This window comes from Schistocerca serialis, chromosome 8 (assembly GCF_023864345.2).
Source record: "Schistocerca serialis cubense isolate TAMUIC-IGC-003099 chromosome 8, iqSchSeri2.2, whole genome shotgun sequence".
Classification (NCBI taxonomy): domain Eukaryota; kingdom Metazoa; phylum Arthropoda; class Insecta; order Orthoptera; family Acrididae; genus Schistocerca; species Schistocerca serialis.
Genome location: NC_064645.1, coordinates 364,513,133 through 364,528,604, shown reverse-complemented (window position 1 = coordinate 364,528,604; position 15,472 = coordinate 364,513,133). Strand labels below are relative to the sequence as shown.

Here is a 15,472-nt window from a genome sequence, read left to right as displayed (position 1 = left end):
CTTTTAACACTCTAAGCGCCAAGCCCGTAAAATTTACGGGCCTGGGATCGCGCGAAAATCACCAAGCCCGTAAAATTTACGGGCCGCTACATTTAATTTCATTCAAAACACTGCAACGTTATTTCTACGGGTTTGGCCAGCGCTATACGTTTTTCAGATGTTTATTAACAAAATGCGTCCATAGATGTCACGGCAGCGCTGTAATTCATGTTAAAACTTATCTTTGCGTTCTCAGTCTGTATATCATTCAGTTGTTTGTCATCATGTTTCGGCGCGGTTTATCAGACGCAGAAATTGCGGATTTGATCAATCATAGCGACACTCTGGATAATGTAGAGAGTGATTCAGACGATTCTGAATGCAATGGTGTGTTTGAAGGTACGTATTTCCGAATTTTCCACGTAATTGTGCAGTACGCACATATCTGTTGAACATGTGTAAACGATGTATGTAGTTACACATAATGTGATATTCTTTTTAGAAGACGAGATTGATGACAGTTTGTCTTCAGATGAAGACGAGAATGATGTTGAAGGTGTTGCTTCAAATCCAGCAGCTGTGCCGTATCCGAAAGACAGTGAGTGGACTGCAGTTGACACCTACCGACCTCTGCCTGTCAACACGACACCCAGGCAGATACTAGTGGATATTGATGAGTCGAGTTCTGTACTGGATTGCAGTAAAGTGTTCCTTACTGACAGTGACGTAAATGAACTCAAGAGACAGACAAATTTGTATGCATCACAGACAATACAGAAGAAAAGAAGAGGAAATAATCTGAAGCCCCATTCAGTTTTGAGTTCGTGGAAGCCAGTGACTATAAGTGAGATGAGGCGTTTCTTGGGTATTATTTTCCACATGTGTGTTTCGAAAAAGCCCAAAATTGCGGACCATTGGAGCACTAATCCTGTTCTTAGTTGTAACTTTTGTCCCCATGTCATGAGCCGTTTGCGTTTCACTCAGATACTGTCATGCTTGCATCTTGTTGACAATTCAAATCAGAAAAAACCAGGCGAAGATGGATTTCATCCACTTTACAAAGTTTTGCCATATTATAATAATTTGAAGGAGCGATGTATCCAGGCATATCGTCCCTCAGAAAAAGTGACAATTGATGAAGGAATTTGCCCATTTCGAGGTCGTGTGAGTTTCCGTGTTTACATGCAAAATAAGCCTCATAAGTATGGACTGAAAGTATATGCTGTTGCTGAAGCCAGTAGTGGCTATGTTGTAAATTTTGAAGTTTATGCTGGTAAGCATATTGTTGACAATTCTTCGTCTGCGGTTATTTTGCGATTGTTGTCTGACAGCAGCTTGCTGAACAAAGGCCACACTGTGTATTTAGATCGATTTTATTCCAGTCCAGAGCTATTTCAGCAACTGGCAGAGAAAGGCACTGGAGCTGTTGGTACTGTGAACAAATCCAGGAAAGGATTGCCTAAAGATTTAGTATCTGCTAAGCTGAAAAAGGGCGAAATGTCTTTTCGGCGTAAAGATAATGTATTGGCAATGAAGTGGAAAGATAAGAGAGATGTGTATACATTGTCTACAAGGCATCAAGCAACATTTGGTACGCATACTAAGAGAAATGGGTCTGTAGTATTGAAACCACTTCAGGTACTTGATTACAACCTCAATAAAATTGGAGTGGATATTGGAGACCAACGCCTGCAGTACAATCCGTTCCAGCACAGAACTGTGAAATGGTGGCGAAAATTATATTTCCATTTGCTGCTTATGGGAGTATCAAATGCATTTTGGCTGTACAATGCAGTGCACAGGAAGAAAATTACAATAACAGACTTTATAACAGTGCTTGCAGTTCAGCTTGTTGAAGACGACACACTTGAATTCATTCCAAGAAATGAAGGAACTGTAGGTCGGCTAACAAAGAGACATTTTTTGCAGCACATACCTGCAACTACTAAGAAGTATGCTGCTCGTGTGTGTCACGTGTGCAGTTCCAGGAGCAAGAAACAGAGTGGCAAGGCTTCTCGCAAAGAGACACGATACGAATGTGAACAGTGTGGCGTTGCACTCTGCCTGGAACCTTGCTTTAAAATTTTCCACACTAAAAAACAATATGATTCTGTGTGAAATTTATATGTAATACTGTATACTATCAGAAACATGTAATGTAGTGCCACAATTTTGGTTAAAAATAAATCACAATTGTATTCCCTTATTCGTATGACTTTTTCTAAATTCTTAAAACATCTAAGTGATTTCTATAACTGTACCTTAAAGCTGTGCATTGTAAAGTAGTTTCTTTCACTCAGAATTAAAGTAGAAATGTGCAGCTTCAAGATGGTACCAAATTTGCCACAATCCAAACAGTAGATTTGATGCAGTAATTTTTTTAATATTGGTAAAATTGCCCGGTTTCTAGGGACGGGTGCATAAAATAGGCCTGGTACAGAGAGTGTTAATAGACAAATGGGCGATCGCGCACTAGTTGCGACGTCACAACCTGTTGTTTATATTAAATATTGTAGTTTTTGCTTTGATTATAATAAATAATATCTTAAAAACCTGAAATTCAGAACATTCTTCCTTTTTTTTTTCTCATCGTAAGTTTTTTTCTAAAGTTTTCAAAAATCAGAATTTGTAATTTTAATGTGCGAATGGGGAGGGGGGGGGGTTCAGGTGGAGAGGGGGCAGTTTAGTCGTTGAAGAGGTGCGTTCGGGGCTACTGGCACGTAAAATTTTAAAATTAGTCACTGGTCTTGCATCAGCTTGACGTTCTTCATCTGGATCGTTTACTGCCCTGTGCATTGTCTTGAAAAAAGCATCAGTGGAGAAAAAGTGTCATTAGTTCTAAGACGGTCGAACAACGTATTTTTCTAAAATAAAAAGAGAAAGTCACTTAACAAAATAGTGTTGTGAACCTAAACCTAAAGAAATAACTTCTGTATTTGCTTGTTTAACTCACAGCAGAATGGAACTCAAAGATTCCTCCTTCAATGGGCTGTTAAGTTTGCCATGGGCTGACAAATTCTCTTTCGTTAAATTTTCAACCTTTTTTGCTTTATTTATTGATGCACATCATTGTCAAACGGTGACAAGACAGAAAATTACCCGTCAAATACCACAAATACTAGCCTTTCATTTGTAAACCTGCTTTTGAGATGCTTTTATCAGTTTTTACGTAAGCCTATCATCGACTTCAAAAAGCACAAGCCTTGTTAGGGTGCTTTTACTGCTAACATACATTGACTCCATGTCTTGACGCAGGATGTCACGATAAACAAGCAAACGTCTAAAAGCGCTACTGCCTTATCCTTGCTCGTAATTTAGTATTGACCACAAACTAATGATATTTTTATGGAATAAATAGCTCCCATATTCCATCGAGCTTGGTGTATTGTACCTGGAGGTCGTATTTAAAATTTTCTGTGTATCTCCGCTTAAAAATATCTCAGAAATCTCTCAGTTGCGGATAATCATTTCTGACTAATTCTTTAGTCAGTTTAGTTGGGTAAAACTCAAGGAGATTGTTAATTTCGGATACATTCACGTACAATGCGAGCTTTTCTTTATAGGACTATATTTTATCTTGATCGGTACTTTTCCAGTAATCTCGAAATTTTTTGAAGAGTGGAATATCAGGATTTGTGGTCACTTGACTGAGTTTTACTTCATACACACTTTTTAACACCAATTCATTCATGTGATGGCGGCGTGCAAAATTGACCATATTTCTGTTAAATTTTTGTTCAAGAGGCACACAGGTACAACTGATTAATCGATGTGATATATCTGGAGCTGTAGTATCACAACAGAGAATTTGCACTTTATTTTCGAGATGTCAATCTACAACCGCGTTACAAACAGCTTGCGCCTGTTGGCATCCTGAAGAGTTTTGCAGCCTTGGCATAGCAATAAGATTTTTTTATTCTGGAACACAATCTTCTTTTGATTCTCGATCATCTAAAGCAGGCAACAGTTTGCCATTCTAGTGAATAGAAACATCATTTGGTACCTCGTTTTGACAATTAGCTTTTATGGCCTGGATAGGCTTTTTCCGTTATTCTGTACGAATTCTCTGAATCGAGAACTTACTTGTAGCAAATTCATCAGTATTACATCCAAGCACCTAAATGTAGCTTCAAACATAAACACTGAATCTTTCATATAATAATGAAAGATTCAGTGTTTATGTACCCATCTACTACTACTAATTTTGGAGTAATGAAATTTTTCCACATAGTTGTTTTACTGGTTGCGAGATCTATGTTATCGAACAGAGTTGGAAAATCTTATTGCAAATGCATGTCAATTTCGCTATAATCAGAAGATGAGTCTTTGGTAACGGTTCATAAGATAATGTCGAAAGAGTTGCCTTGGAAAACTATTTAGCACGTTGTTTTACTTAATAGTTCATCGCACGCGCTGTCTTCTTTGTTAGCCAGTTTTTCGTCCACTCTAACTAAGTGAGCAGACCGACTTGTCTTCATTAATTAAAGGGCATCGGCGTGTGCAGTGTCAAACAAGTCACCTAAATTTTGAAAAATTCTTGTCGGCGCTGCTCAAATGCGTTTTGGGTTTCTTCTACATTTATTTTGTAACTCCCTCCAAGCTTCATAGAAATAGGCACGGATTGATAGGCATTCAGTGAGATTTGCAGTTTCATTTACATACAAACTCACTTCACTGATATCATAAAGTAAAACTGCTAAAATCTGTTATTAGAGGGCAATTTTGAGCCTTTTATTTTATGTTTTACGCCGCCTATTTAAAACATACTCTTTTTAGAACTACTATATAGAACGTATTAACTTTTAGTTGGCAGACCACACCCTAGTCGTGAATCGGCAGAAGCCGGTAAAAGTCGGATAGCTTTGGCTGCAGCCGACATTAGCTATCTGACAGCACTGTGAGAGGTACCTATTGTTTTGTTCTGTGTTACGTTGCTGCAGTTCAGTGTATTTAGTACTGTTTTCTTTCCTTCCGATAAGTGTACATAACTGCTGCAGTTAGAATGTGTATTAATCGAGTCCATACGTATGACGATTACAGTTCCGTTTACGAACATTTTAGAGGTTTGTTACTCCAGTTCATGACATTTCGTTCGCGGAAGCATGTCGCGTATTTCACGGTGCCAGCCAGCACTGCCGGGATAACTTACGCTGTAATTCCACTGACATGTTCGCCGATTGACAACAATCCGTTTACTGACAATGTTAAAAATGTTTTCAAACATGTCAACGTCATATTGCATGTTTGCCTTACTTAGCAAGTAGTAACATGTTTCAGTACAAGTCGGCACGGGTTTCCAGGTCCTACGTTTACGAAGTTTTATTTGCAATTGTTTTTCACATCGTATAAATTAATTAAGAGGATATGCGTTCAACAGAATTTTTTTCGCGACTCTTTAGTGGCCATTTAATAAAAGTTGTCCGTTTCTGAGTAATTACTATAACATCAGTTTCAATATTTGATTCAAGGTAGCTCACAGGTTCCAAAGGCGATGGAACCAAAGTGTTTTGCAAATTGTGCAAGTACAAGCACATAAAAAAGGTTTTTCTAACCAAGCAAACTGTAAGAAGCAATTCCGGGCCCTCAAATTTTCACAAGTCGGTTGCAGCAACCCAAAATTTACAACATTTTATGAATATATCTAGAGAAATAAAAATTGCAGAGCTGAAAGTGGCGGAATTGATGGCGGAGTGTTGCTCAGTATCAGCTGTACACCAAAGTTCTGTTGGTAGCTTTGGACAAGTCATCTACGACTCTCAGTGGAAATAAGTTACATCACACTAAATGTGTAGGGCTGATTACTAACATGATTTCACTATGTTTGCTTGAGGATCTTCTTGAAGATATTGACGATAAGTGATAACAGATAAGAGTACGTCCACCGACACCAAGAAAATGGTGTGCTTCCTTGTGCGTTATTTTAGTCGAAACACGAAAAAAACAATAACGACGTTTTATAGACTGTTGGTAACAGAAGGTGGTGATGCTGATTCTATGAAAAGCAACTAGCTATAGATGTTCTTGATTTAAATAAGTTAGTAGGTGTAGGTGTGGACAGAGCTAATACACACATCAAAAAAAGTTTTGCATCACCTCAGTTCCGAGAGTTCCGGAAGCTGTTCAGAAAATTTGCATAGAGAGCAACGTAAACATCATTTCCGCCCTTTCTATTGCTCATGAAATCCACACATTGCATGTTGCGCCACCATACAGCGAGACCTTCAGAGGTGGTGGTCCACATTTCTGTACACACCGGTACCTCTAATACCCAGTAGTACGTTCTCTTGCATAGATGCAAGCCTGTATTCGTCATGGCATACTGTCCACAAGTTCATGGAGGCACTGTTGGTCCAGATTGTCCCACTCCGTAAAGGCAATTCGGCGTAGATCACTCAGAGTGATTGAAGGGTCACGTCGTCCATTTATGACTATCCCAGGCATGTTCGATAGGGTTCATGTCTGGAGAACATGCTTGCCACTCTATTCGAGCGATGTCGTTATCTTGAAGGAAGTAATTCACGAGATGTGCACGATGGGGGCACGAATTGTCATCCATGAAGACTAATGCCTCGCCAGTATGCTGCCGATATGTTTGCACTATCGGTCGGACGATGGCATTCATGTATCGTACAGCCGTTACGGCGCCTTCCATGACCACCAGCGGCGTACGTCGGCCCCGCATAATGCCACCCGAAAACAGCAGGGAACCTCCTCCTTGCTGCACTCGCTGGACAGTGTGCCTAAGGCGTTCAACCTGACAGGGTTGCCTCCAAACACGTCTCCGACGATTGTCTGGTTGAAGGCATATGCGACACTCATCGGTGAAGAGAACGTGATGCCAATTCTGAGCAGTCCATTCGGTATGTTGTTGCGCCCATCTGTACTGCGCTGCATGGTGTCGCGGTTGTAAAGATGGACTTCGGCATGGACGTCGGGAGTAAACTTGCGCATCATGCAGCCTATTGCGCACAGTTTGAGTAGTAAGACGACGTCCTATGACTGCCCAAAATGCTTAATTCAACATGGTGGCGTTGCTGTCAAGGTTCCTCCGAGCCATAATCCGTAGGTAGCGGTCATCCACTGCAGTAGTAGCCTTTGGGCGGCCTGAACGAGGCATGTCGTAGACAGTTCCTGTCTCTCTATATCTCCTCCATGTCCGAACAACATCGCTTTGGTTCACTTCGAGGCACCTGGACACTTCCCTTGTTGAGAGCGCCCTCTGGCTCAAAGTAACAATGCGGAATTGGTCGGCTGTCGGACCCCCTCCGTCTAATAGGCGCTGCTCATGCATGGTTGTTTACATCTTTGGGCGCGTTTAGTGACATCTCTGAACAGTCAAAGGGATTGTGTCTGTGATACAATACCCACAGTCAACGTCTATCTTCAGGAGTTTTGGTGATGGAAAACTTTTCTTTTGATGTCTACATAATGGCAGGAGAGAATAATTCATTTTCTTCAAAAAGAATCTCTGCCCCAACTTATTACTGTCAAATGTGTGTCACACTCATTGCATCTCGCTCCAGAAAACGCGTGCAAATTATTACCTTCGCCTTTAGAATAAGTCGTTAGAGAAGTTTGCAAATGGTTTTCGTTCTGTACCAAGCGGTAAATTGAATATCCTCTGCTGTATGAAACACTGGCCGGAAAGAAATCGCTCACAATAGACAAGTTGTCAGGGACGGGCTGACTGGCTTGCATAGGAGCCATTACTAAAATTTTAGACCAGTGGGGTGCTTTAGAGCTTCAGTTTATAAAATGTCAAAGGATAAAGAAAGATGGTATATCTGTTACGGCGTAAAGTCGAGCGCCGGCACTCCAGCAGGAAACGATAGAAAAGAGTTGGCTGTGAGAAGACGTCAGCCAATCGCACGCTGAACGACCCCTCTCCAGGACAACAACGCCATAGTAGCGGCTCCTATGAGAAGAGGACATAAGCGCCGCGACCGACTGTTGGCCGGCCGGAGTGGCCGAGCGGTTCTAGGCGCTTCAGCCTGGAACTGCGCGACCGCTACGGTCGCAGATTCGAATCCTGCCTCGGGCATGGATGTGTGTGATATCCTTAGGTTAGTTAGGTTTAAGTAGTTCTAAGTTCTAGGGGACTGATGACCACAGTAGTTAAGTCCCATAGTGCTCAGAGCCATTTGAACCGACTGTTGACGCCACAGTTGAAGAGAAGCTTCAGGATTAGGCACTTGTATAGAAACGTCAACACCAGCCATTTCGCTTGTATACTCTATGTTGCACAGACCTGGAATTGTTTATACTGAAGAAATTTGGAAATTTATGGTGAGTCCTTTGGGATCAAACTGCTGAGGTCATTGGTCCCTAAGTCTACTCACTACTTAATCTAACTTAAACTAACTTACGCTAAGGACAATATGCACATCCATACTCGATGGAGCACTACAACCTCCGCCAGGGGCAGCCACGTGAACCGAGACAAGGCGACTCTGATCGCACGGCTACACCGCATATACCGAAGAAGATCGATCATTTTGTATGTCGTCCTTTGCTTGGGAAACATTTGTGTAAATGCAGAAGTTAAGTACTGTCTCTTTTCTTTTTGAAATAAAGTTTACTAACACGATTTGTTTGAACTATTTGTCTAGCGAACCGAGTGCGAAGGCTTCCTAGACACAATACCGCTGGTCAATTAAATCTTATGCTATTATCAAAGCCCAATAAATTATATTTTATATTTTTGAAACACACAGTAAAACCAATCACCGATTGAAATCGTATGTTTAAGGCTGATAATGTTGAACCTCTTAAGCTGTTATCGGAACTACGTACCTTCCTGATGAACTCCCTGTCATTTTTAGTTCCCTTATAACGGTTAAGCAATTTCAACAGACAAGATTTGACGGGCTTCGACTTCCGGAATTATGTGGCCTTGTAACACTAACCAAAACGGCCTTGCTGTGATGGTACTGCGAACGGTTGAAAGCAAGGGGAAACTACAGCCGTAGTTTTTCCCGAGGACATGCAGCTTTACTGTATGGTTAATGATGATGGCGTCCTCTTGGGTAAAATATTCCGGAGGTAAAATAGTCCCCATTCGGATATCCGGGCGGGGACTACTCAAGAGGACGTCGTTATCAGGAGAAAGAAAACTGGCATTCTACGGATCGGAGCATGGAATGTCAGGTCCCTTAATCGGGCAGGTAGGTTAGAAAATTTAAAAAGGGAAATGGATAGGTTAAAGTTAGATATAGTGGGAATTAGAGAAGTTCGGTGGCAGGAGAAACAATACTTTTGGTCAGGCGAATACAGGGTTATAAATACAAAGTCAAATAGGGGTAATGCAGGAGTAGGTTTAATAATGAATAAAAAAAATAGGATTGCGGGTAAGCTACTACAAACAGCATAGTGAACGCATTATTGTGGCCAAGATAGACATGAAACCCACGCCTACTACAGTAGTACAAGTTTATATGCCAACTAGCTCTGCAGATGACGAAGAAATTGAAGAAATGTATGATGAAATAAAAGAAATTATTCAGACAGTGAAGGGAGACGAAAATTTAATAGTCATGGGTGACAGGAATTCGGTAGTAGGAAAAAGGAGAGAAGGAAACGTAGTAGGTGAATATGGATTGGGGGTAAGAAATGAAAGAGGAAGCCGCCTGGTAGAATTTTGTGCAGAGCATTACTTAATCATAGCTAACACTTGGTTCAAGAATCATGAAAGAAGGTTGCATACATGGAAGAACCCTGGAGATACTAAAAGGTATCAGATAGATTATATAATGGTAAGACAGAGATTTAGGAACCATGTTTTAAATTGTAAGACATTTCAAGGGGCAGATGTGGACTCTGACCACAGTCTATTGGCTATGAACTGTAGATTAAAACTGAAGAAACTGCAAAAAGGTGGGAATTTAAGGAGATGGGACCTGGATAAACTGACTAAACCAGAGGATGTACAGAGTTTCAGGGAGAGCGTAAGGGAACAAATGGCAGGAATGGGGAAAGAAATACAGTAGAATAAGAATGGGTAGCTCTGAGGGATGGAGTAGTGAAGGCAGCAGAGGATCAAGTAGGTAAAAAGACGAGGGCTAGTGGAAATCCTTGGGTAACAGAAGAAATATTGAATTTAATTGATGAAAGGAGAAAATATAAAAATGCAGCAATTGAAGCAGGCAAAAAGGAATACAAACGTCTCAAAAATGAGATCGACAGGAAGTGCAAAATGGCTAAGCAGGGATGGCTAGAGGATAAATTAAGGACGTGGAGGCTTATCTCACTAGGGGTAAGATAGATACTGCCTACAGGAAAATTAAGGAGACCTTTGGATAAAAGAGAACCACTTGTATGAATATCAAGAGCTCAGATGGAAACCCAGCAAAGAAGGGAAGGCAGAAAGGTGGGAGGAGTATATAGAGGGTCTATACAAGGGTGATGTACTTGAGGACAATATTATGGAAATGGAAGAGGATGTAGATGAAGATGAAATGGGAGATATGATACTGCGTGAAGAGTTCGACAGAGCACTGAAAGACCTGAGTCGAAACAAGGCCCCCGGATTAGACAACATTCCATTAGAACTACTGACGGCCTTGGGAGAGCCAGTCCTGACAAAACTCTACCATCTGGTGAGCAAGATGTATGAAACAGGCGAAATACCCTCAGGCATCAAGAAGAATATAATAATCCCAATCCCAAAGAAAGCAGGTGTTGACAGATGTGAAAATTACCGAACTATCAGTTTAATAAATCACGGCTGCAAAATACTAACGCGAATTCTTTACAGACAAATGGAAAAACTAGTAGAAGCCGACCTTGGGGAAGATCAGTTTGGATTCCGTAGAAATAATGGAACACGTGAGGCAATACTGACCCTACGACTTATCTTAGAAGCTAGATTAAGGAAAGGCAAACCTACGTTTCTAGCATTTGTGGACTTAAAGAATCTTTTGACAATGTTGACTGAAATACTCTCTTTATAATTCTGAAGGTGGCAGGGGTAAAATACAGGGAGCGAAAGGCCATTTACAATTTGTACAGAAAGCAGATGGCAGTTATAAGAGTCGAGGGACACGAAAGGGAAGCAGTGGTTGGGAAGGGAGTGAGGCAGGGTTGTAGCCTCTCCCCGATGTTATTCAATCTGTATACTGAGCAAGCAGTGAAGGAAACAAAAGAAAAATTCGGTGTAGGTATTAAAATCCATGGAGAAGAAATAAAAACTTTGAGGTTCGCCGATGACATTGTAATTCCGTCAGAGACAGCAAAGGACTTGGAAGAGCAGTTGAACGGAATGGATAGTGTCTTGAAAGGAGGATATAAGATGAACACCAACAAAAGCAAAACGACGATAATGGAATGTAGTCGAGTTAACTCGGGTGATGTTGAGGGAATTAGATTAGGAAATGAGACACTTAAAGTAGTAAAGGAGTTTTGCTATTTGGGGAGAAAAATAACTGATGACGGTCGAAGTAGAGAGGATATAAAATGTAGACTGGTAATGGCAAGGAAAGCGTTTCTGAAGAAGAGAAATTTGTTAACATCGAGTATAGATTTAAGTGTCAGGAAGTCGTTTCTGAAAGTATTTGTATGGAGTGCAGCCACGTATGGAAGTAAAACGTGGACGATAAATAGTTTAGATAGTTTAGACAAGAAGAGAATAGAAGCTTTCGAAATGTGGTGCTACAGAAGAATGCTGAAGATTAGATAGGTAGATCACATAACTAATGAGGAGGTGTTGAATAGGATTGGGGAGAAGAGAAGTTTGTGGCACAACTTGACTACAAGAAGGGATCGGTTGGTAGGACATGTTCTGAGGCATCAAGGGATCACCAACTTAGTATTGGAGGGCAGCGTGGAGGATAAAAATCGTAGAGGGAGACCAAGAGATGAATACACCAAGCAGATTCAGAAGGATGTAGGTTGCAGTAGGTACTGGGAGGAAGAAGCTTGCACAGGATAGAGTAGCATGGAGAGCTGCATGAAACCAGTCTCAGGACTGAAGACCACAACAACAACAACATTGAATACGTCAATTTAGGATTTAGTTACAAGATTCCGTTACAATCAAGAGACAGATGGTATGGACCAAAATGAAACAAGGTTTATAAAAGAGCGGTATGTATCATTTCTTTGCCAATTATACCAAGAAATTCAGAGGAGAATTCGAAAAGAATGTAAGGCTTTTGGAAACAATTGCCGGTTACAAACCTGACTCGGCTAATAACCAAGTCCAGCGTGATGTGTGGAATATAAAGGCTTATTTTAAAGAAAAACCTGGTGGTAGTCAAGGGAAGGCAGGATTCGGTTACGATTGTGGAAGGGGCCGTAATCAGTTACTATTGGTTGCGTTTTACAATTGCACACAATTTATTTTAAACCAGTAGTTGCAGACTCAAAAATAAATAAAAATACCACACGTTATTAATGAAGGAATAAACGACAGTGTAAATAATAGTGTTTACAGTGAGTTAAAAATTTAGCAAATCACCATTAAATACAAATACAACAGATAATGTTTTAAAAGCAAGCCACTGTGATCTGGACAGAAGGCCTTACACGCCAGGAACGGCAATAATATAAAAGTTTTGGAACCTGCTGTAAAACAGCAAATACAATAGCAAAAGTTAATTTAAAAAAAAGAAGCAACTGATCCAGACGGTGCTCCAGGAATCGACCTCTGAGAAGGTCCGGCAACAAACACTTTCGCGAGCAATGAGATAGGCAGCCAAGAGTTGCATTCACTTTAGAAGATGGTAACTCAGACTAATGGCAGTCTAACGAATGACTAATGATAGTCTTGCTGAAGCTACCTCACGTCCGATAAACCAAATGCAACGATGGAACAATACACCAAAAGCGGAACCGGCGGTCTGCACTACGTCCCCAGTATACTGTGCCTAGAGCGCTCGGAACGAGAAAGGAATCACTACCATCATAGTAGAAGAATCACCAACCGGCCCCCAGGGCTGATAACAGGGGCGATAGCGGCCGCGAGGTAAGAAATATTACCACAGGTTGCACTTAACAAATCGTAACAAGTCGAACGCAGTAAATAATAATAAGAAGCCGAGGAAAGCTAATCACATCTGCCTCTCCCAAACATTCCACTCGCTGCTCTTCGCCTCAGCGACACTACGAGTAGCAATACGAACCCGAGTCACTGGAGAACCGCTGGATATCACAATGGTGGAGATTTCTCTACTTGGATTAAAATTCACTCATCTTAAAGCTTGCTGGATCCGGTTTACGACGAGGTCGTGCACCATCGTGACCACAGGCCTTCCATCCGGCAGTCCGTGCAAGCCACCAGCAGTCCCGGCGTGTTCTGGCTCTGCACGGACCTGGCTCCTCCTAACTCCCCAACCGAACTGGACAACTCACACGACCAGTTACTACATATCGATAACGGCCACTGCTGCCACTAGCGGACAGGCAACGCTTGCGAAACCGAGTGGCGCCAGTCAAGACGAGAAGAAGAGAAACAACCGCAACCATGCCAACTAAACGATACCGTCTGGCCTCCAACAGAGGGCGGAAACCTACAAACAGCACCTACGCGAGCCTCAGCACGGCTCAACCTTCCCCTCCCAAGGATAAACCCGGGGGGGGGGGGGGGGGTGTTGTGTTGGCAGACCCAACTAGCGTCCTAACCAAACTTAATTTGATTAAGGTGGATCCGGTATTGCTTCCCTGTACGGTTGTCATTAACCAGAAGATTAACTGGGCCTAAAATACGCAAATCATACAAGGACACAGAAAACGGGGAGTAAACTTACTAAGGTTGCCAAAGCGCACCTCCCTCCCGGGAAAATTACATACACCTGATCACCCGGTTTACCCCTGAAAGCTTGTCGATTACGGTTATAACGACCAGCTACCAGCTTGTCTGTTGTGGGCCCTGAGAATAATGCGCCTCCCACGATTCCAGTTTCCTTTGACGACCTGAGGGGTGATCCCCATAAGTTCGAAAGGGGGAAATTAATGGGATAAGCAAATATCAAGGAAACCGGAGTAGCCTTCAAAGCCTCATGGCTGGCGGCATTGAAGGTAAAACTAAGCCAAGGCAGACTAGAACCCCACTTATTGGGAGACTTCCGATGAAAGATAATCAGTGCGGATTTAAGGTTACGATTGACCCTTTCCGCAAAGGACCCATCCTGATAATACGGAGTGGTAGCTATATGCTTAACACCGCTTTGAAAACAGAAGGTCTTGAAGGGAGCTGAAAGAAAGTCCGGTGCGTTATCACTAACGATTTGCTAAGTAGGTCCAAAAACACTAAATACGTTAGTTAAATGCGCAATGGTGGTGACAGCAGTCACATTACGACTCGGAAGAAGGCAGGTAAACCTCGAAAACTCGTCAATAATAACTAATACATACCGATGGGCTCTTTTGGTGCAAGGTAAGGGCCCCACATGATCGATATAGAGTTTCTCCATGGGGCAAGATTCACTCTCAAAATTAAGGAACCGCTGTTGAAGAACGTCATTCTGTTTGGCCACATGACACGACTGACACCAAGAAACCATTTCTCTAACGTCTCGGTCAATAGACGTCCAAGTTAGATGCTCCTTATTCTTCTGCGAGGCCTTATAGGTTCCTAAATGCCGGCCAATCAACGAGTTCTGAAAACAATAGAAAACCAGGCGTACTAGGGTGACTGGTAGACAGATCTTAATCTCCTTGGTACGGTCCACCCTTTTACACAAAATGGCTTTCCTGGTAATGTATTCGTACAAACGCTCCCCCGCCAAAAGCCGTTTCTCAACGGGTCCCCAAGTGGGTTCCTGATCCTGATCGCCGGCAATGTCACTAAACAAATGAGGAATACTGCCTAACACGACACGACTAAGATTGCTTTCCGAGGCTCCTTGGGCGCCCTCACTAGATGGTTGTTCACTAAACAGACGTCTGAGGTCCACGAGCACATTCTCAGTGCCTTTAATGTGCTTAACCTCGAACTGAAACGCCGAAATGCATACCGCCCACCTCGCGATACGGCCAGCCTTACGCGGCCACGCTTGCACAAAGCTTAAGGCTTGATTGTCACTCTGTAGCTGAAATTATGTTCGAGATGAAACCGGTTCTTATCCAGCGCGAACAAGTCGGCCAATGCCTCACATTCGTAAACAGAATATTTAAGCTCAGTGCTGGATTATCGACGAGACGCGTATGCTAATTGTTGCCTTTGACCCTCGTATTCCTGGAGGAGGACTGCCGAAATTCCCGCATTAGAAGCGTCGGTTTGGACAATAAATTTCTTATTAAAATCAGGCACTCCGAGAACCGGAGGATTGGCTATAGCCGCCATGATGTGCTCAAACGCGGCCTCTTGAGCAGGTCCCCACTCAAAACGCAACCCTTGTCAGCAGAGTTAATTTAGGGGAGCCGCCAACTGAACAAAATTAGGGACAAAACGCCTAAAATAATTCACCATCCCTAGCTTATAAGTGGGCGGCGGAAGGGCACTCAAGGCCTTAGTCCGATCCTGGTCAGTGTGAATACTCTCGCCTGATACTAGGTG

At 42.2% G+C, this 15,472-nt stretch overlaps 1 protein-coding gene across 1 annotated transcript; it reads left to right on the top strand.

Moving 5' to 3' along the window:
* Positions 1-444: 444 nt before the first annotated feature.
* LOC126417018 (piggyBac transposable element-derived protein 4-like) lies at positions 445-2,097 on the top strand. The gene has a single exon (XM_050084907.1). It carries the CDS (start codon positions 445-447, stop codon positions 2,095-2,097), a length of 1,653 nt encoding a protein of 550 aa, XP_049940864.1.
* Positions 2,098-15,472: the final 13,375 nt, after the last annotated feature.